At 33.3% G+C, this 22156-nt stretch overlaps 1 protein-coding gene across 3 annotated transcripts in view; it reads left to right on the forward strand.

The window, feature by feature from the left end:
- Positions 1-22156, forward strand: part of NDUFS4 (NADH:ubiquinone oxidoreductase subunit S4) — a 111221-nt gene that overhangs the window by 37997 nt on the left and 51068 nt on the right. For all 3 annotated transcript variants that reach the window (XM_021077055.1, XM_005672445.3, XM_021077054.1), the window contains exon 2: positions 9872-9950. In XM_021077055.1, coding sequence (XP_020932714.1) covers positions 9872-9950 — 79 coding nt within the window. The remainder of the gene's footprint in view (positions 1-9871; positions 9951-22156) is intronic.

The raw sequence follows: 22156 nt of genomic DNA on the forward strand, positions 1-22156 counted from the left end.
ATTGTATCCTGCCAATTGCTGTTATAGTTACTTTTTAGTTCCAGATGATTTCTTGTCCATTCTTTGGGATTTTTCTTTATGGACAATGATGTCCTCTGCACACTAGGACAGTTTTATATCCTCCTTCTCAATATACATACTTTTAATTTTCTTGTCTAATTAGCTAGAACTTCCAGTACAGTGTTGCATAGAGCTGATATCAAGGGGGGATATTCTTGCCTTTTTTCCCAGTCTTAGGGGAGGTGTTTAGTTACCCATCATTAAATGTGTTAGTTGTAAATTTTATGTATATGTTTTTTATCTAATTGTAGAAGTTACTTTCTATTCCTGGTTTTCTGAGAGTTTTTAGGATGAATGGGTGTCCAATTTTTTCAGTTACCTTTTATGTGACAATATCATCATGTGATTTTTCATTTATTCATTTATTTGCTTTTTAGGGCTGCACCTGCAGCAAATGGAAGTTCCCAGGCTAGGGGTTGGATCGCTGCCAGCCTTTGCCACAGCCACAGCAATGTGGGATCCTTGCTGTGTCTACGACCTACACCACAGCTCATGGCAATGCTGGATCCCCGACCCACTGAGCGAGGCCAGGGATCAAACTCGCATCCTTATGGATACTAGTGTGATTCATTTCCACTGCACCACAATGGGAACTCCAGTGTGATTTTTTTTTTTTTATAAATCTTGTTGATGTGCTGGGTTATATTAGTTGATTTTCTGGATATTGAATCAGCCTTGCATACCTAGAATAAATCCTTTTGGTGTATTACGTTTTTAAAACATTGTTGGATTTGATTTGCTAATATTTTGTTGAGGATTTTTGCATCTATGTTCATAAGAGATATTGGTCTGTAGTTTTTCTTTTTTTAAATGTCCTTAACCTGGTTTTGGCAGTAAGGTAATGCTAGAATCATAGAATAAGTTAGGACATACTCTCTTGCTTCTACTTTCTAGAAGAGGTTGTAGAGCATTAATATCATTTCTCTGTTTCATCTATGTTATCTTATTTGTACGCATAGAGTTGTTTATAATATTTCTTTATTATCTTTATTGTCTTTTTAATGTCCATGGAATCAATAGTTATGATAGCTCTTTTGTTTTTGAGATTGACAACTTGTGTGTTGTAGGACTTACCTACAAGGAGACAGGACACTGAGGCCTTTTTGCCAGGAAGCAGCGTTTATTTGTGCCAGCATTGGCTCAGTGGATTCATATCCAAAGGCTGAGCCCCTAACACAGCAGGGCACTGTCTTATATATCCTCTGTTATTTTTTTCTTTTACACTTTGGTCCCTTTTTCCCCTTTATAAGGTAACATACACTCTAATTTCTGAGTGGACAGTTGTAGATACTCCTCTGCCCATGGATTCAGGTTATGTTACATTGTTACGGAACCGATGCTACATGTTGCCTTCCCTTCAGCTCCTACTACATGTATCTTCTCTCTTTTTTCTTGGCTACCCTGGCTAGAGATTTATCAGTTCTACTGATTTTTTTCAAAGAAAAGTTTCTAGTTTTGTTGATTTCTTTATTAATTTCCTATTTATAATTTCACTGATTTTTTTTGTTTGCTGTAATTTTTATTTTTCTTTGCTTGCTTTATTAATTTTTATTTGCTTTTCTTTGCTTGCTTGTAATTCCCTATGGTGGAAACTTAGACTATTGAGTTAGCTTTTTTTTTTTTTCCGAATATATGCATTCAGTGCTATAAATTTTTAAAAACTGCATTTGCTGTATCCCACAAAATTTGAAAGGATGTGTTTTTATTTTCATTTAGTTCAAAATATTTTAAATTTTCTCTTGAGAATTCCTCTTTGATCTCTAAGTTATTTAGAAGTATGTTTAATCTTCAAATATGATTGAACTTGAACTCCCCCCCCCACCTTGTTAGGGGGTTAGGAGTGTCTCATATATTTTGACATGCTCTTGTTTGTCAGGATTATTAATATTTTTCTTAGAGAATTGACCCCTTTATGATGATGTTCATAAACATGAGCCCCCCACCCCTTGTTAGGGGTTAGGAGTGCTTATTTGAAAATTTATGTGTAACTTTGACTCCCCCTAAACAATTACAAATTGCCAGCTATTGATTGGAAGCCTTACTGATAACAGAAATTGTCAATTAACAGATATTTTATATATTGTATGTGTTATAGACTATATTTTTACAATAAAGTAAGGTAGAGAAAAAATGTTTTTAGGGAAATCATAAAGAAAATACATTTAAAATACATATATGTATTTATTGAAAAAAATCTGTGTTTAAATGGACCCACACAATTCAACCCATGTGGTTCAAGGGTCAGTTATAGATAGAGATTTTACAATTTTCTGGTACTGATTTCTAGTTTCATTCCATTGTTGACTGAGAGCATACATAGCGTGATTTATATTTTTAAAAAATTGTTAAGGTATTTTTTATGGCCCAGAATGTGATCTATCTTGGTGAAGGTTCCATGTGAAGTTGAGAATGTATATTCTGCTGTTACTGGATGAAGCATTCCATAAATCTCATTTAAATTCAGTTGATTGATGGGACTATTCAGTTCAGCTATGTCCTTATATTCTGCATAGTTGCTCTGTCAACTACTATTAAAAGAGTATTGACATCTCCAACTATACGGGTGGATTTCTTTATTTCTTCTTGCAGTTCTCTCAGTTTTTGTCTCATATGTTTTGACATGCTCTTGTTTGGCATATATACCTTCAGGATTATTAATGTTTTTCTTAGAGAACTGACCCCTTTATTATGACATATTACCTCTCTTTATTCCTGATAATTTTCCTTATTCCGAAATATGCTTTGAGATTAATATAGCTACTGCAGTAAGATTTTTTTTTTTTTTTTTTTTTTTGCCATTTAGGGCCTTACTCGTGGCATATGGAGGCTAAGGGTCCAATCAGAGCTACAGCTGCCGGCCTACGCCACAGCCATGGCAACAGTAACACCAGATCTGAGCTGCATCTGTGGCCTACACCACAGCTCATGGCAATGCCAGATCCTTAACTCACTGAGCGAGGCCAGGGATTGAACCTGCAACCTTGTGGTTCCTAGTCAGATTCATTTCCACTGCGTCATGATAGGAACTCCTACTGCAGTAGGATTTGATTGCTGTTAACATGGTGTATCTTTCTCCATCTCTTTACTTTTAATCTGTCTCTGTCTTTATTTGAAATGGGTGTCTTTCAAGAAACATATAGTTGAATCTTGGGTTTTTTACTCATTTATTCTGACACATTTTCTTCTCCAGTTGGTGTATTTAGACTATTTTCAGTTAAAAGTGATTAACAGTGTCGTTGGTATTAATTCTTCTATGTTCAAATCTTATGCTTTACTCCTTTGTTTTTTGGGGGTGATTTTTATCTTGGTTCCTAAGAATTCTTTATTTATTCTAGATATTATCTGTGTATTGTGTCTTATTATCTCTGATATTTCCTTTATTGTAATTTAGTTGCAGTCCTTTTTCTATTGTTCAGAAGTTATTTTTCTTTCAGTTTGTGGATATCGCATCTTAATTAAAAATCTTTTATGTTTTATCCCAGTAACTTACACACACAACACAATGTGTGTGTATGTGTTAATCCATCTGGAATATGTCAGTATATAACTTTTTTAAGAGGATTTGTACATTTTTCTTCCATGAAGGGATGGCCAATTGTATCATTTATTGAATATTGTAGCTTTTCACTACTGATTTGAAATTGTGCTTTTATTGTGTAATAAATTTACAGATCTACATAATTTGTTTTTGTACTGTGACCAGAACTATTTGATCTATGTGTCTGCGCTTACACTAATACCATGATATTTTAATTACTATAGCATATTATTTGGCAAGGCAGGTTCTGCCTTATACAAACATACCTCATTTTATTCTTTTCTTTTCTTCTTTTTTTTTTTTTTTTTTTTTGCTTTTTAGGGTCATACCTGCAGTGTATAGAAGTTTCCAGGCTATAGGAGGTCAAATTGGAATTGTAACTGCTGACCTAGCCACAGCCACAGCAATGCGGGATCCAAGCTGCATCTCTGACCTACACCACAGCTCATGGCAACGCTGGATCCCCAACCCACTGAGAGATTCAACCCACATCCTTATGGATACTAGTCAGATTCGTTTCCACTGTGCCACATTGGGAACTCCAGGCATACCTCATTTTATTGTTCTTCACTTATTGTGCTTTGCAGATACTACATTTCAGTAGCATTTGCTCACTCTGTGTCTTTGTTTCAAATTTGGTTATTCTCAAAATATTTCAAATTCTTTCATTATTATTACATTTTTACAATGATCAGTAAGCCTTTTATTTACTATTACAAAAAGATAGGATTTGTTGAAGGCTCAGGTGATTATTAGCATTTTTTTAGCAATAAAGTTAAAATTAAGGTATGTACTTTTTAAAAAAGATACAATGCTATTGCATACTTAATAGACTAGAGCGTAAATACAACTGTTATATGCTCTGGGAAACAAAAAAATGTCTTTATTGCAGTGGTCTGAAACTGAACCTGTAACATCTCTGAGATATACCTGTAGTTGTTTTTCACAATTTCTTGGTTATTTTTGTCAATTTTTTTCTTCCTGATGAGAATCATCTAATTTTATAAAAGTTCTAAGAGAATTATTATACTTAATTTGTAGATTAACTGACATATTTATGGCAAATTAGCTTCCAGTTATTTACAAGTCATGTCAAAGTACAACAACTCAGTTCCTTCCTTTAAGGCATTTCAAAGCTATAGAGTTATTCTTGTAGTGGCCAGTAAAGTTCAGTAATATGACCTTTCTAAATATGAACTTTATATATTTGTTGTGTTTTGCAATATAATTACTGTAATCACTGTGACATCTATATTTATTATTCCTACTATTTTAACCTCATATTTATTTATTTTGCTATCCTGTTGTTACAAACTTGGGCATATTTCTTTCTCCTTTACTTTACATTTTCCATCATGCCCTCCAATTTCTTTGTTATCACCATCTGAAACCTTGCCCACATTCTCCTTCTTATTACTCTTCAGTTTCGTTCCAAATCTGGTATGTGAGGATAATTACCCTCATCCCTCTTGCAAAAGTCTTTCCTTAGTCTGTTGGATGACTCTCAAAGGATTAGTTTAAGGCTTTGGCTTGAGTTGTGTCCAGGAGCACAACTGCTGTTAGTTCCTGCTACAAGTTCTACCTGGTTCAGAAGAGTGGGAAAGATATCTATGAGCAGGATATTTTAATTTTTTTCTGACCTAACCAGTTGAACATTTTAAGATAATATTCAGTATTACAGATAAAGATTAGAAATTATTGCAATAAATCTGAATTAGAATTAAATAATATATTTGTGAATAGGCTATAAACTGTCTTCACTGTTATTCTCACTGAATTTAACCAAAGCGTTTATAGGATCTTTGCCTTTCCTTTTACTCCATGTATTTTCCCAGAATATTAAAGTGGTCTCTTGACCTCTCACCTTTTTTTTTTCCCCTGTTAACAATTAGTTCTTTCTTGCTTCTGTCTAGTGAGTATAGTATGGTGAAAACAGTTTAAATTTTCTCTATTGAGTCAAAATCTTGAAAGGCTTTAAGATCACCAACTAGAAGGTGATTAACAAATGTCCACATATTTTAGGTCTGAGATAATTATTGTGGCATAAAGTATATGGATACATTATTATTTCTGTTAGAACTCTTAGGTTTTTTTTTTTTTTTATGTTTCCATATTTAACTGAACAACTTTGATTTAATGTGAATTTGGGTTTTGTAGTCACATGACAACATAGTTGGTTTTAATCAGAAGATTGAGGATTATTTGATTCTTTAAATAGTTTCTATAGGATTAGAAATTGTACTTTGTCTAGAAGTCCAGCAGGTCATTTCTGGTCCCTGGAAGTTACTGTTCAATTTTAATGTTTATAAAACTATATTCAGTTATTTTTAGTGACATCTTTGTTATCTATAGCTGAACAGAAACTTCCCTAATACTCAGTTGCTGAAAACAACAACGATCATTTGTTTTACTTATAAAATAAATATGGAACTTGGCCAGGGTTTGGCAGGGAAGCATTTCTCTGCTCCATATGGTATCTGTTGGTATGACTCTACCTGGGCTAGAGGATTCCTGTCTAATAACTTACTCACATGGCTAACAAAGTTGTATTGGCTATTGAAATCTCTTTACATAGGTCTTTGTGTGGCAGGTAGGACTTCCTCATAACATGGTGGCTGGTTCCATGAATGAATATCCCCAGAAACAATGTTCGAAGAAACAGGAAATAGAAACTGCTAGTTTTTTAAGGCCTGAGCCTGGAAACACATTTAGCCTCACTTCTGTATTACATTACATTGATCAAGGAGTCACAGGGCTTAGATTCTAGGAAGAGGGAACATAGACCTCCAGTCCTTAATGGAGGAGTGTCAGAGAAATTGGGAATCATGTTTTCAAACTGCCATAATGATATGGGAATTTTACTATTCTTAGTTGATAAAGTTAATTTGCTTCAAAGGGAGAAGAGTGTTAGTACTCGGAGTCAATAATATGGTTCTTACTCAGATACTGTTTTCCAGTGCAAATGGCTTCCTTTTATCTCCTCACCATTAAGACTTTTGGAAGAGTATGTTTTGAAGTATTAAAAACAATATTTGCAAGATGTCGATGAAGAAAACCACAATACTCTGACGACAGAAACAAAGAAGATCCTAATAAAGCTACATAGTTAGGAAGACTCAATATTGTTAGGATATCATTATTTCCAGCTTGAGCTGCAGACTTAGCACAGTCACAATCAGAACCCCAGCAAGCTACTTTGTAGATATTAAACTGCTTTTGTGTTGGAAGGTGAAAGACCCAAAATGTTCATTGTTTATAATAGTAAAGAAAAATAACAGATCAGAGGACTGATAGTAACTGACTTCAAGATTTAGTACACAGCTCCAGTAGTCAAGACAGTGGGGATTTGGCAAAAGAATAGACAAATAGATCAATGGATAGTATTGATAGCACAGAAATAGACTGCTCAAATATAAATAACTGATCTTTGAGGAAGGAGCAAAGGCAACCCATTGGAAAAAAGATACTCTTTTTAATAAGTGGAGCTAGAACATAGCCACATGCAAGAAAATAAATAAAATGAATCTGCACACTGACCTTACATCTTTCAGAAATATTAAAAGGGATCACAGATCTAAATGTAAGAAGCAAAGCTATCAAACTTCTGGAATATAACATAAAAGTCTCTGTGACCATGGTCTGGTGCTAAGATTTTAGATACAAGACCAAAAGCATAATCCATGAAACAGATGAGTTATATACTTCATTAAAATTAAAAGCTTCTGCTCTGTGAAAGACCCATAAAGAATGAAAAGACAAGCACAGAGTGGGAGAAAATATTTATGAAACATATGTCTGATAAATAACTTTTATCTGCAATATACAAAGAACTCAAAATTCAACGAGACAAAATTCAATTTTATTTATTTATTTATTTTTTCTTTTTATGGCTACACCTGTGGCATCTGGCAGTTCCTGGGCCAGGAATTGAATCTGAGCTGCAGCTGTGGCCACGCTGGATCCTTTAACCTGGGGATTGAACCTGCACTTTCACAGTGACATGAGCCACTTCAGTCAGATTCTTAAGCCACTGTGCCACAACAGGAACTCCAAAATTCAATTTTAAAACAGGCAAGTGATCTGAACATACATCTCACCAAAGAAGAAATGTATGTATTATTACATTTAATCCATTTAATCCAGCAGTTGTATTTCTAGGTATTTACCCAAAGAGTTGCAAATTTAGGTCCTCACAAAAACCTGTGTGTGAATGTATCTAGCAGAAGCAACCAAAATGTTTATCATCAGATGAATGGATAAACAAATGTGTATATATGTATATATATATGCTTTTGAAAGTTGACACTCCTTAAATTTTTAAAGAAAAACAGATTATAAGTTGAGTAGTTGTTACCTAATATTTTTATAGGGATTATTAAAACAAACTAGAACTATAATCAGTTCCATTTATTAGAATTAGATGCATCAACTAGAAAAAATTAGTGCAAGAAGTCCTTATTTTACAAAAATGAAATTGAGATGCAAAGAAGCTAAGTGATTTGCTCATAGACACAATAGTAAGTAGTAAAACCAGAGTTAGAAATAAGATCTCTTAGTGTCCATTTCCAGGACACTTATACAAAAAAGCTAAATAGGCTAGATCGTTTGTATACTCTAATAATGATAATAAGAGTCACACCCCTCATAGTTTATTCTTTGGGCTCAGAATTAAGGTTGAAACTTAAGAAACCTGGAAATGTAAATGGGTCAATTAACCAAACAAATGGTTAGATGAAAGGCAAGCTCATGAGGCACATAGAATTTCTAAGTTTCTAAGTTTCTGAAAAATTACTTACTAATCATTACATGTTAGTCGTTTCCACATGTACTTCCTAATATTATGATACATGATTCAATAAAGTGTGATTATTACTATTTTGACAATTTTTGTTTTTGGCTATTGCTAATAATACTGCTATGGACATTGGTGTGCAAATATCTCTTTGAGTGCCTGCTTACAATTATTTTAACTGTTTGTATAAATCATTTAAAATAATTTCCATGTTGGAGTTCCCGTTGTGGCTTAGCAGTAATAAACCTGACTAGTATCTATGAAGATACAGGTTCAGTCCCTGGCCTTGCGCAGTGGGTTAAGGATCCGGTGTTGCCGTGAGCTATGGTGTAGGTTGCAGACGCAGCTCAGATCCCATGTTGCTATGGCTATGGCGTAGGCAGGGCAGCTGCAGCTCTGTTTCAACCCCCTAGCCTGGGAACTTCCATATGCCGCAAGTGCGGCCCTAAAAAGGAAAAATAAAATAATTTTCATGTAGATGAATTTTGTGTGGATATATTTCTGAACATTGTAACTATTGAAAGCTGAACGTTTGGCATAAAGTTTTGCACAATTGTTGGTCATTATGTTGTATCAAAATTATGATGCTGATTATATTTCCTTAAGAAAGTTGAATACTATATATTCATTTGGTTTGGAAACTTGAGTCAATTGTATATATTAGCTTACTTTCAAAGGAGAAATCTACGTAGGATAGCTTAATATTTTGGAAAACTCTAAAATGCTAAATTGGTACAACAATTGATTGCTCTGACATTCATTAGTGTAAGCTACAATGTGTATATGAAATACAAAGTCTGAGCTTTAAATAGTTTCTTTGGGGTGAAGGTGGGACTGTAATGATACAAAGACCTAGGATTCTGTATCCATTTTATTCCTGACTTAATGTTTCTGTTTTAACAATCAGACTTTCTTCAGTTCTGTGAGTGGGATATAGGACTAAAACAATCACATTAGTTAAAATGATCATACAAATCATTTTTCTATTTAACTACTTTGGTTTTGAAGTTAGAGTTAAGAAATATTTTTTGTTAACATTATGTAATTAAATTCTACAACTTTTACTTGAGTCCATTAAGAACATGATTCAGATTTTTTTTCTTTCTGATGCCATCGTTTAGGAATCAGCGTTCCAGAAGAGTTGACATAGCTTTGCGTTTTTTTCCTTGTAGTGACAAACTAGCCACTGTACATTCACAGAGAGCAGTACAGTTCTTGTCACTGGCAGTCTTTCTATGACAGAGAACTTATAGACTGACGTAAAATACAGCCTGTTGTCAACTGTCAAGTGAGTCTGCCAAAAACTCAGCAGACAGAACTAATTGGGGAGAAAAAGGATTTTTGTGCCTCTTCTTCTTTCTTTCTGTTCTTTTTTGTTTTGTAAGACCGATATTGTTAAAGTAGCTGCTTTATGTAAGATTTGTCTGCTTTTCTTTTCTCATTGTATGGATCATTTTTTAACTTAAAGTCTTGCACTGCAGGTTGTTGAGCACTTCCACATGGAGACTGGCACAGGACCAAACTCAAGACACACAACTCATAGCGGTTGATGAAAAATTGGTAAGAATTTTCTACTATATGCTGGTAGGATTTTGCCTTCAGGGTTATTATTATAATTTTTTTGTCTTTTTTTATTTTATTTTTTTAAGAGCTGCACTGTGGCATATGGAAATTCCCTGGGTAGGGATCTAATCATAGCTACAGCTGCTGGCCAACACCACAGCCACAGCAATGCTAGGTCTGAGCTGCATCTGCAACGTGTACACCACAACTCAACAGCAACGCTGAATCCTTAACCAACTGAATGAGGTCAGGGATCAAATCTGTGTACTGGTCAGGTTTGTTACCGCTGGGCCATGATGGGAACCCCCAAGATTATTTTTGTACAATAGATTTTTCGGTATGATGTTCTGGGTTCTTCTACTAAAGTTATTTGATTTGATTTTCTAGATTGTATATAAATTTTAAGAAAAAATAATCCACAAAAAGATAATCTGTGGCAAGCATTTTACACAAATATTGTCATATACCATCAAGAAATTAAAATTACAAGAGGCTTCCATTTTTTGTGGTTTTATAAGTTAGAAATCAGAACATTTTTATTTTTGTAATGATTTTTTTTCTTTTTTCTCAGTTACAGTACTATTTAAATTTTAAGACTGTTATCATTACTATCTAAAATTAAGTATATTGGGTTTTCCTGGAACCAGTTAATTGTTACTGTGTGTATATATGTGTATACACACATGTAGACATCCTGTTTATGCATTATGTATGAGAGATTACAACAGGCAACAAATGAATAATGTTCCGTTAATCAGCAGCAGATAGAATTTTGGTAATTATCACTTATAAAATCTTTCAGTGTATGGTGTTACTTTAGATGTAACTTGTTATTTATGCTTATAGTGTAAATACAAATCATGTAAAGTTTTTAAGACTTCTAGTAAAAATGTGTATTGATGTGCCTTTCATTTTATATCTGGTTTACAATTATCAAAAATATGAGTGTTTACTAACTTCTTGCATTCAAACTGTTGTACAGTCTTTTGTCACTTAATTTTGAATCTGTAAGTGTAATAGGTCACACTTAAATTTCTATTTGTACCATTAGTAATATAAACAAATAAATAGATAAGTAAACAGACAATTTCCAAATTGCCTGGTTATGCTTAAAACTGGTTGGTTTTATCTTTAAATTATCTCTTAGATGTATCTACTGACCTTGGCATCATCCTTGTCTAGGCTACCGTCATCTTTCACCTAAATTGCTTTCGTAATTTCTTAATTGATCCTAAAAGATATTTTAATCCTCTTCTAATTCACTTTCCACAGCATGACCAGAATAGTCTCTTTTGAAAGCTGGTGGTGTCATCCTCTTGTGTAAAATCCTTTAAGTGTTTCTTACTCACCTAAGAGTAAATATTAAACCCTCTTGTGGCCTTTGAGGTCCTGCCTGATTTCCCTCCTGCCTTTCTAAGTTTGTCTTGTACCTTTGTATGTTATATTCTGTGCTCCAGCCACACCAAGCCTGGAACTTGGCTGTTCTTTCTTGTTGAGGGCATTCAGATTCCATTTAACTGTACCTGCCAATTTTTTACTGTTCCCTCTCTCTTCGTCCAGTTACCATCTATTTATGCATCAAATATTAATCAAACGTTACTTATTTAGTCAAGTGTAAAAGAAATGAGGAAGTAAGTGTATGATAGGAGGATTTACACGTGCCGTGTGTTCATTATTTAATGAAGGTGCTATTATTTTACTTTTCCAATGACTACCCTCTTGTTCCAGTGTTATGAAGTTTACTCTCTTTTCTTTCTTTCTTTCTTTCTTTCTTTCTTTTTTTAAGGGCCCCACCTCTGGCATATGGAGGTTCCCAGGCCAGGAGTCAAATTGGAGCTGTAGCTGCCAGCCTACACCACAGCCACAACTAACTACACCAGAACTGAACTGCACCTGCAACCTACACCACAGCTCACGGCAAGGCCGGATACTTAACTCCCTGAGCTAGGCCAGGGATCAAACCTGTGTCCTCATGGATACTAGTCAAGTTTGTTTTATTTGTTAATAAGAATAAGCAGACACTTCATTCAGAAAGTACTCAAATGGGAAGTAAACACATGAGAAGATGCTTAACATTATTAATGATTATTAACTTACATATTAAAACTACAATGAGATACCGCTGTACATTTATTTGAATGGCTTTAAAAAATTGACTATACCAAATGCTAGCAAGGATGCAGAGCTACTGGAACTCTCATAAGAATGCAGAATGGTATAGCTATTTTGGAAAACCATGTGGGAGTTTCCTACAAGTTAAACATGCTTACTATATAATCCAGTAGTCTCACTTCTAAATATTTACCCGGGTGAAATGAAATCTTATGTTTACACAAAATCCTACATGCAAATGTTTTTATGGCTTTACTCATAATTCCAATAACTGGAAGTAACCTAACTGTCCTTCAGTATATCTATACACTGGATTTCTGTTCACCAGTTAGGCACAGACATGGATGAACCTCAAGTGCATTATGCTAGTAAGAAGGCAAACTCAAAGGCTCTCATACATATTGTATGATTCCATTTATTTAAAACTTTAGGCAAAACTGTAGGGTCAAAAAACTGATCAGTGGTTTTCAGGATTGGATATGGGAGGAGGCATTAACTATACAGGCATTAGGAAATTTTGGGGGCTGATGTAACTCTTCTCTATCTTGATGGTGGTGTTTATTTATTTATTTTTTTGGTCAGAGTCTGTATTTTTTGTTATTCATTTGTTAAAACACAGAACTCTAGACTATAAAGAATGGATTTTATTGGTAAATGATTACTCAGTTTTTTAAAAGGGAGAAGTTTTTTAATTTGGTACTAATCTACTTCTTTATAAATAACATACATTGGCTCAAGATTTGCCCTAGTAATATTTAGGGCATGCCATTTTCTATGTGATAGCCTTTTGTATATTTGAAAACAGCCCTTTGGTCCTAAATCAGTGATTCTCAAAGAGTAGTGGTATTGGGGTGAGGGAGCAAGACCCTTGTAGGAGGTCCACAAAGTCAAACTATTTTCATAATTATACAAAGACTTTATTTGCCCTTTTCACTGTGTTGACATTGGCACTGATGTTAGAAAAGCAGTTGTGGAGTTCCATCGTGCGCAGTGGTAACGATCGATAGAACATAGGTTGTGGTTCGATCCTGCTTGTAGTGGTAATGATCGGCGTTGGTGAGTGTGGTGCAAGTGCAGACGCAGCTCGATCCGAGTTGCTGTGGCTGGCATAGGCTGGAGCTACAGCTCAATTAGATAACTGGAATCCAATGCGGAGGCAAAAAAAAAAAAAAAAAAAAAAAAAAGCAGTTGTGGCAAAACTGTTAGTACCTTAGTGTAAATCAAGGCAGTGGTACTAACTGTGCTGCAGTTGTATTCTTCACTTCCTGGCATTTGAGGGTTTTTTTTTTTTTAAGCCACTTTCACTTAACATCCTTGATTAAGCAGTAAAAAATATTAATTTTTAAAAATCTCAGTTCTGCTCACACATTTTTTTATATTCCATGTAGTGAAACAGAAGTATGCATAAATCTCTTCTGCATACCAAAGTACAGTTGTGTCAAGGAAAAGCACTTGTATGGCTGAATTGCTGTTGCGAACTGAACGTAGTCCTTTTTTTCATGGAACATTTTTTCAAAAGTAAACCTGTCACTTCCAGGAAGTGTTGCCTAGGATAAACTTGAAGCTTTCAAGTGAAAATGAGAATTTTTGTAGACCTTGATTCTGCCACTGATCTGATTGAACTTGACAACTTCCTGGTGCCTAAAGACTTTTCTAGTGGGAATGGTAGTGATATTAATGAATGTGACTTTTAAGATACTGACTTTTAAAATATTGTGTAATGAAATATGTTAACATTTGAAAGATCGTCACCCTTCTGTGAACCAGTATTTTCCATATAACTAACATACAATGTTATGAAATCATGCATGAGTAAAACTTTCAATTAAAGTGCAAGAGCAAACAATGGATTTAATGTGAGAATGAAAATATTAAGCCTATTAAAATAATGCTCCCTTTTCTAATTACATATCTTTGTGAGGATGCACTATCTTCAAATAATGCAACCAAGACAACAGCCAGTAGTTTGAATGTAAGAACAGATGTTAGAATTCAGCTATCTTCCATTAAGCTGGACATTAGAGATTTTCAAAAGTGCTACTCTTCTCACTTTTTTAGTTTTTGAAAATACATTTTTATAATGTTATTTATGTTTCGTATATAATCAGTTTATTATTTTAAACTAAGTTTATATATAAGTTTTTCTTCATTTTAATTTCTTATATGATAAATATCTATTGTGTTATATATAAACAAAATCTCATTGGGGTTCCAGTAATATTTAAGAATGTAAAGAAGTCCTGACATCAAAATGTTTGAGAATCATTCTCCTAAATCTACCCTTTTCTGACTTAAACATTTCCAGGGCTTTGATTCTTTTCATATGAGTTTCAGTTAATTTATCATCCTGATTACCTTCCAGTTGGAATTCCATTTAGAATGTTGTTGCCAGAATTTCTCATGATACCCCAGATTTGTGGTGCAGGGTATGGTGGGGATTACCTCTGTTCCTTTTAGTCTTCCTGTCTAGTTATGGTATCTTAAATTTTAGGTTCTCATACTTCTTCCTTATGTGGGTTTGTGGAGACTAGAACCTCAGATCCTTTTTTGTTGGCAGTTCTCAAGTTATATTTCACTTCTTCCATCTTATGTACTGCTTATTATTTCTTAACTGTTATTAGAATAACTCAAAGTGATATCACCAAGTGAAGCTTAATTTCCTTTTTTTTTTTTCTATTACATCTGACAGGCAGAATTTAATATATAGAACATAAAAAATTAAAGGAATTTTTGTAGTGTTTCATGGATGTCAGTACCATACAAAGAAAAAAGTTTTACTCTGGGCATCAGTTATATATTGAAAACTTATGTGTATATATATATATTTTTAGGTATAGAATGTAGAAGGGGGAAATCCATTGGCATTTTCTAGTGTAAAGAATTCTCTCATTTTAGAATTATATAAAATGTTGACATTATTAGAGAACAAATCTTCAAAGAATAAATTTGTAGTGTTTCCTGGATTACTGCTAATAATGAATTTTTTTTATCAGAGCATATGGTAAATTTTTAATCACTCATTCTTATTCTCTTTTGTTTGTTGTATATAAACTAACTATCCTTTTTATTTACTCTTGCAACTAATAAAATGTTAACTATCAAGAGTATATGACAGCATCTTAAAATAATCTTTGAATTCTGTAGAAGCACAATGTTTTTAAAAAAAAAACTTGTGGTCGCACCATTATTATTTCCAAATATGTGATACTTCCTACGGATAATAAAAGCTTACAAATGGTTGTTTGCTAGGCTCTTGTTTTTTTGTTGCAGGCGTTGCCGTACCATGGAGGTTGAGTGAAGAATGTCTTTGCCTTTGTGCTTTATTAAGAGAGTAACTTTTTTTTTTCTTTATGCCACCCCACCCCAATCTCCTTTCAGTACATTTGATGAATACCCAAGTCCAATGAACACATTGTCTTTTTATATTCACATGTTCTATACAAAAGAGAGAAGTTAAAATTTCATTCCTCTTTAAAGTTTTGAGTAGATGCTCCCCCACAAAATAACCAAAGCATAAATAAGACCTACACAGGTATATTTTTGATTTACTTTGTAATCATCTTTATTTAGCATTTTTATAATCCCATTTTTCACAATTACCTTATATTAACTATCAACTGCTATAGTTAATATTTTAATACAAAAATAGAAAAATATCCAGATAAAATATAAGAATTATTTCATTTATTAACAAAAATAATGTGAAATAAGCCTTAATGATTTGACATTAATATATTACTTCCATAAAATTATGTTATATGGCATCTTTCCTTCATTCTTCACTTATTTATTCAGTAAATATTGAGCATGTAAGTGTGCCAGGCACTATGCTTCAGTGTTTATATTGATACTTTCAATGGTTTGTTTTCATTTAGGTACTTATTTTGTTTAAAAACTATTAGGCATCACCTGTTATAAATTTTATAAAGGTGTTATTGTTAGTTATACATGCATCCTCAACATAAATGCATATGAGAAAGGAAACTTTATCAATCTGTATCTCATATCTGTGGGGTGGGGAAGGATGGCTATGATTCCTAAGCTATTTTTGAAAAGCTACATTATAATACACACTACTAATATAAAATCCTAATATTTTGAACTTTTTAAAGTAGTCTGTATTAATGGCTTTATTTAAAAATTAGGTGTGCATGTAAAATTAATGGAGTCCGTGTTTTGAATGTTGCCACTTTGTTTGGTTTTACTGTTTGACAGTTTCTTCAAAATAGCAATAACATAGCAGTTAAAGCTTTGTTACTTGATGATACTTGCAATAAACAATTGCGATTTGATGAACCACATGTTATTAACACATTCAGCCAACAGGGTGATAATGTTGTTTTAGATTGTTTGAAGGCAAGTTATTTAATAGAAATTTTTTTGTCATTAAAATAGGTTTTAATTTTTTTCATTGCTTGAACTTGCTCAAAATTTATAAAAATGATTTTTTCTAGTTTTTCAAAATTATATTTGCAGCACAAGCATGCTTTTTATATTATTTTTGCCTACTAAAATACTAAACATTTATAGAGGAAAACTTTTTGTAGGTCTGCAGACTTGAATTAAAAATCAGCCATTAAGAGGTGGCCTGCACTAAAAGATAAACCTAAGTTAAAGGCTTAATTTGCTTTGACTGCTTGCTTTTTTTTTTTTTTTTTTTTTAAGGGGTCAGTTTTCTTTTGGTGAGATTACTTTCTTTTGGTGTATGGCAGGGCTATCTCTGCTAGATTATTGCAAGGAGTAGTGTCTGCAATTGGGGTTATACAGCCTTCTAGCATCTCAAGTGTCTGTTTTGTCTGGACTTTCCTCATGCAGCATTCTTGTGCAAAAATTTCAAGGCTTTAGTCTGGAGCACTGGGTCAAAGGATATGTCTCTTTGAAGGGTAGACAGGAGTTTTTTATGTTTTATTCACTAAGTAGTATTTCATTTTACATCAAAGAATAGCAGCCTTTGAGAACCTTCTATGGTGGCAGTTTAGCATGAGAGTTTTTTTCTTTAAGACTTTAAATATGGAATAATGTTTCTCCATGTTTTTTACTCTACAGATCCTTATTTATATTCTTATATTTAGATGAGACTATTAAAAAGAGAAGTGTTGACTAAATATAAATATTTGTTTATAGTATAGTTTTAGGTTTTAAAAACAAGCAATAGTTTTTTATAATGTACTGCCGTATGTTAGTTTTGCACTACCCCACAAATACTGAGAAAGTTTGGTGAATAGCCTTTAAGATTGTAGCAAAACTATTGCTTAAAATTTTAAGGAAGAAGTAATGATTAGTGATTTTGGAAGTGTAAATTTTATAGTGAACTGGGCATTCTTTAATTGGCCTTTTTTTCCAAGTACTGGTTTGTGTATGGGTAGGGGGACTGATTGATTTTGAAAAATAAAAAAAATTCAAGTAATGAAAATGTTAAGACTTAGTATAGCTAGAGGTAAATATTGTTTCTACACTTTTGAGACAGGTTACTAGTAAATGTATTATAAAATTCAAGTAATGAAAATGTTAAGACTTAGTATAGTTAGAGGTAAATACTGTTTCTACACTTTTGAGACAGGTTACTAGTAAATGTATTATGTAATAATGGCATTAATCATGTGAGTGATTGCTTATATATTTAGAAGATTATAAAATTGCACGTAATATTTCTATTACATGACATATATACCTAAACATAAGAACAAATATTAAAATAGCTTGTTTTATGTTAATGAGTAAAACATGCTTTTAAATTTCTGAATTATATTAAATAGAATTAATTGATCATTTAAAATATAAATATTTCTGCACTTATTAATGACATATCTTTAGTTTTAAAACATCAGTTAACTCATATTTAACACTGATCAATTATTATATACAGTTATTTTAAATAAAATTATATTGATTAAATATAGAACTTTATGTTCTAAAATATACTTCCAATTAAAATAAGTTATTTTCACATACTATCAAGCTATTTAAAACTTGTTCTTAACTAAACACTGAGGAAACGAATGTTGTAATAGTTTTAATATGCAGTAGGAATCTTAAAATAGAGAATGATCTTTCTGTATTAAAATTGTTAAGGAATAAAAGATCTTTCCTCTACAGTATTCAGCCATCTCTATTATTTGTGATTCTTCAGCAATTAAAGCAGATTTATTTTCCTCTTTGTTCCTACTTGGAAGATTTGAACAATGCAGGAGAATTGAACTGACTGAAATGTTTTATCTTTCAAAAGCTTTAAAGTTGTATGTACCAATTAGCAAAATACAGTAAAGGTTTAAACTGTTAATAGCCACAACATCTTTAATGCATAGATCTGTAGTATGCTAGTGCTGTATAACAGTTCTCCATTGTATGTCTCTTTTAACTGTGTCAGTTCTTTTCTTGCTTTACTACCTGCTGTGTATGGAAATTGTGTATAGTACTTGACACTTGCTTTCAAGAATTTAAAATTCTTGCATGTTACTATGTAGAAGCTTTGGCTCTTATATAAAGTAGAATTGATAATATTTTATTTGGATTTTATATTAAGATTTTTTGGTCATATTTTAGAGGTTATACAATTTATATGTGAAAAATACATTGTTTTTTTTTTCTTTTTAAATGAATTCAAAATAAGCTCTGTATTATCTCCTTGGAAATTAGTTGTCTAATTTTATTTAACTGAATATAATATTATAAACTAATCATTAAGATTAGTATATAGCTACATGATGCTCTTATACTATATTTGAATGTAGGTGATATTTTGTTGTTTATTTCTTTGGTAGTGGAAAGGATATTTTGTTTTAGAGTTACAGCTTTTTTAATTAGCTAGCTTTTCAGATAATTTCAAGAATTAATTTCTAGTACTCACATTAAACTTGTTGAAAGCCTCATGTCCATTATCTTATAGGAGTAAATTCTTATTGAAGGCAGGGGTGAGAGGAAATGAAGAAAATAGGAGTAACATATTTTGGTGACAATTATTTTTTTCTCTTTATATCTGGGAATAGAACTGGAGCAAAGGACAGGAAAATGCAGACCTCAGAATTTGAGACTAGTGAACTTCAGATCTGTTACTGTGCTCAAGTTTTATAACCTTATATGACTTAGTCTGTGCTCTGATTTTACTCTTCAAGATGCTCCTTATAAGCTTACATATATCATTCGGCGTTTTTCAAGATGAGGACGCTTAAAACATCGGGTGGTGATATGGAAGCTTTACTGTATGTAGCATGCTAAGCATCCACAAAACTCTCTTTATAAGGCAAACTTCTCAAGAAATGTGTGAATAGGCTTTTTGTTTCCTGTTTCATGTTTAATACTTGTTTCAGCTTTAAGTTTATTGCCTGTTAGTTAATATGGCTCTTTTTTTAGAAAATGTTGATGCTTTCAATAAAATAGTTATAAAAAATGATCTTGGCTTTTTCTAAATAGGACACAAATACACCAAAATGTTGGGCTGAGCATGCTAATTTAAATTCATGAACTGAGGATGTGATTAGTGCACTAATTGACATCTATTACAATGACTACTGAGTATGTATTGTTATAATTAAAATCTTTCAGTTAAAAATATTAGTGAAAAATTAGTAAGCCTAATTCAGTAGTTAGAAATTTGACATACAAAAAATTAAAGGTCCTGGTTTAGTAAGCTTTATAATGTATTAAACATTCAAACACAGCTGATAAGGCTGTGCTTAGGGTGTTTGGAGACTGAAACTCCTCTGGAGCAAGAAGTTTGCAGCTACAACAATCTGCAGCTGTTTGTGAAGATCCTGCAAGTGACTTTTTTACTCATCCCTTATTTGTAATATAAAATATTACTGTACTTTTTCATTTGTTCATTCAGTTATTTAAGCACCTGCTATTTACCATATTCTAGGCCCTGGGGATATAGCAGTAAATAAGGAAGAGCATCTTTGTCTTTAGAACTTATATTTTCATGTGTAGGCATATGGCAACTTTATTTCTAAATCATTAAGATACTTTCATAGATGAATGACTGTTACAGAAAAAAATCAAGCAGGGTGATGGGAAACAGAATAGCTAGGGCTTGGGTAGAATAGGAATTATTTATGGGGCAATCAAGGAAAGACACTTTGAGAAGATATGAAATATGAATTAAGATCTAAACAATGAGAAGAAGCCAGCTATGTGAGAATCCCAGGTAAGAGCATACAGGGTAGAGGAAAAAGCTAACACCCAAAGGGTAAACTAGATTGCAGTAGTAGTCAAAGAAGAGAAGGATAGCTGTGGCATAATAAGAAAGGAGAGTGGTATAAAGTGGGGTTAGAGACGTAGGCAGGAGCTGAATCAGGTAAGCTTTTAGGTCCTTGGTAACAAGTTTGAATTTATTATCTTAATTTTAATGGGAAATCATTAGAGGGTTTAAAGTAGGAAAGTGACTTAATCTGATTTATGGATCAGAAAAGCTCGAGAATTACTTAGCTGTTACGGTTAAAAGTTACTTCAAAAAAGCTCAAAGGAAGTTGTTTGTTGCCATTTTTGTTTACTCATATGCCTTTTTTTGATATTCATGAAAAGCTTATAGTTTTTATAAAAGTTTTCTACAAGTGATTGAATTTTTAACAACTATTTTTTAAAAAGGATCCCAGTTTTTTGTTTTTGCATTTTAGATTGTTACATATAGTATAACAACTTACTGATTATTAAAGAATCTTCTGGAGTTCCTGTCGTGGCTCAGTGGTTAACAAATCCGACCAGGAACCATGAGGTTGTGAGTTGGATCCCTGGCCTCACTCAGTGGGTTAAGGATCCGGCATTGCTGTGAGCTGTGGTGTAGGTCGCAGAGGGCAGCTTGGATCTCGCGTTGCTGGGGCTGTGGCATAGGCTGGTGGCTACAGCTCCGATTAGACCCCTAGCCTGGGAATCTCCATGTGCCACAGGTGTGGCCCTAGAAAAGACAAAAAAAAAAAAAATCTTCTGAATTTTAGATTGCTTTTTCATAAAGGTCATATTGTATTGGGACCTGGAATAGTAAATTCATCTTCCTCTAATTTTCTGCTCTTCGTGGCTCTCCTATACTGCCCCTCTTCAGCCACACAATAAAGGGAAAAATAATGAGGATTTGTCATCAGGATAAAGGAAGATAAGAAACTGGCTGAGCTGCTGTCCACCAGATAGGTGCTGACAAAGCTCCAAATAAATTGCACCTTTCTTCGGCTTGGCTTCATGTGCTGGGGCTGATGGTTGTCTGTCTTCACCCTAACTTTGACTCTGCTTCTCTCTCTGCCTCTCCTTTCTCCCTATTTCTTGCTGCTTCTTAGAATATGTCTCTTTCCCACTGTTTGTATGGCTTTTTTAACTTTGTCTTTGTGACTCTCTGTTCCTCTTTTGCTGATATGTGTAGCTGGCTGCTTGTGTTTCCTCCTATGCCTTCAGTCCCTCCTTTCAGTGGCTGGCTCTTTCTCCTCTGCACCTTCCACCTCTGTCTCTCTCTTGTTTTGACTCTCTGGCCATTTCTTTAGCTATCATCATTTTCTTTTTTCCACTCTTCTGTGTCTCTTCTAATACCCTTGTTCTTACTCTCTCTTCTTTATTCCACACTTGCATTTCTTTTGCCTTTTTTCTTCTTTCTTTGCTTCTTTCTTCATCTCCTTCTTCCAGAATGATGAGAAAGCTACATCAGATCTAGAGAAGAGTTACTACCCTCTAATTACTTTTTTTCTCTCATTGTCTTATTTCTACCTTTGGGAATATGCAGGATGTTTGAAGACATTTACTAACTGAAAGAAGATATACCATGACTTGTACATTATACTACTTGAAAATTTCAACCATGACAAATTTGGGATATTGGAAAGACCATGGGCTTATTTATAGAAGTAGCATTAGCTATGTGACCTGAGCATGTCCTCTGTGAGTGTCCTCATCTTATAAAATGAAAATACTTTTTAGAGTTATTTTGAAAGGTAATTGAGAATACCTGCATTAAACAACAGAAGAACACAGTATCTTGTTTATTTCATCATTCAATAAAAGCCCCCCCCCCCCCATTTTGGTATAGTTAGTCTGAAAAGAAAAGCAAACTGGAATTATAACTGTTATCCTTAATGGAATCTGAATTGAGAAGACTGCTGTTCTAAGTTAATTTG

The sequence above is a fragment of the Sus scrofa genome, chromosome 16 (assembly GCF_000003025.6).
Source record: "Sus scrofa isolate TJ Tabasco breed Duroc chromosome 16, Sscrofa11.1, whole genome shotgun sequence".
In the NCBI taxonomy this organism is placed as follows: domain Eukaryota; kingdom Metazoa; phylum Chordata; class Mammalia; order Artiodactyla; family Suidae; genus Sus; species Sus scrofa.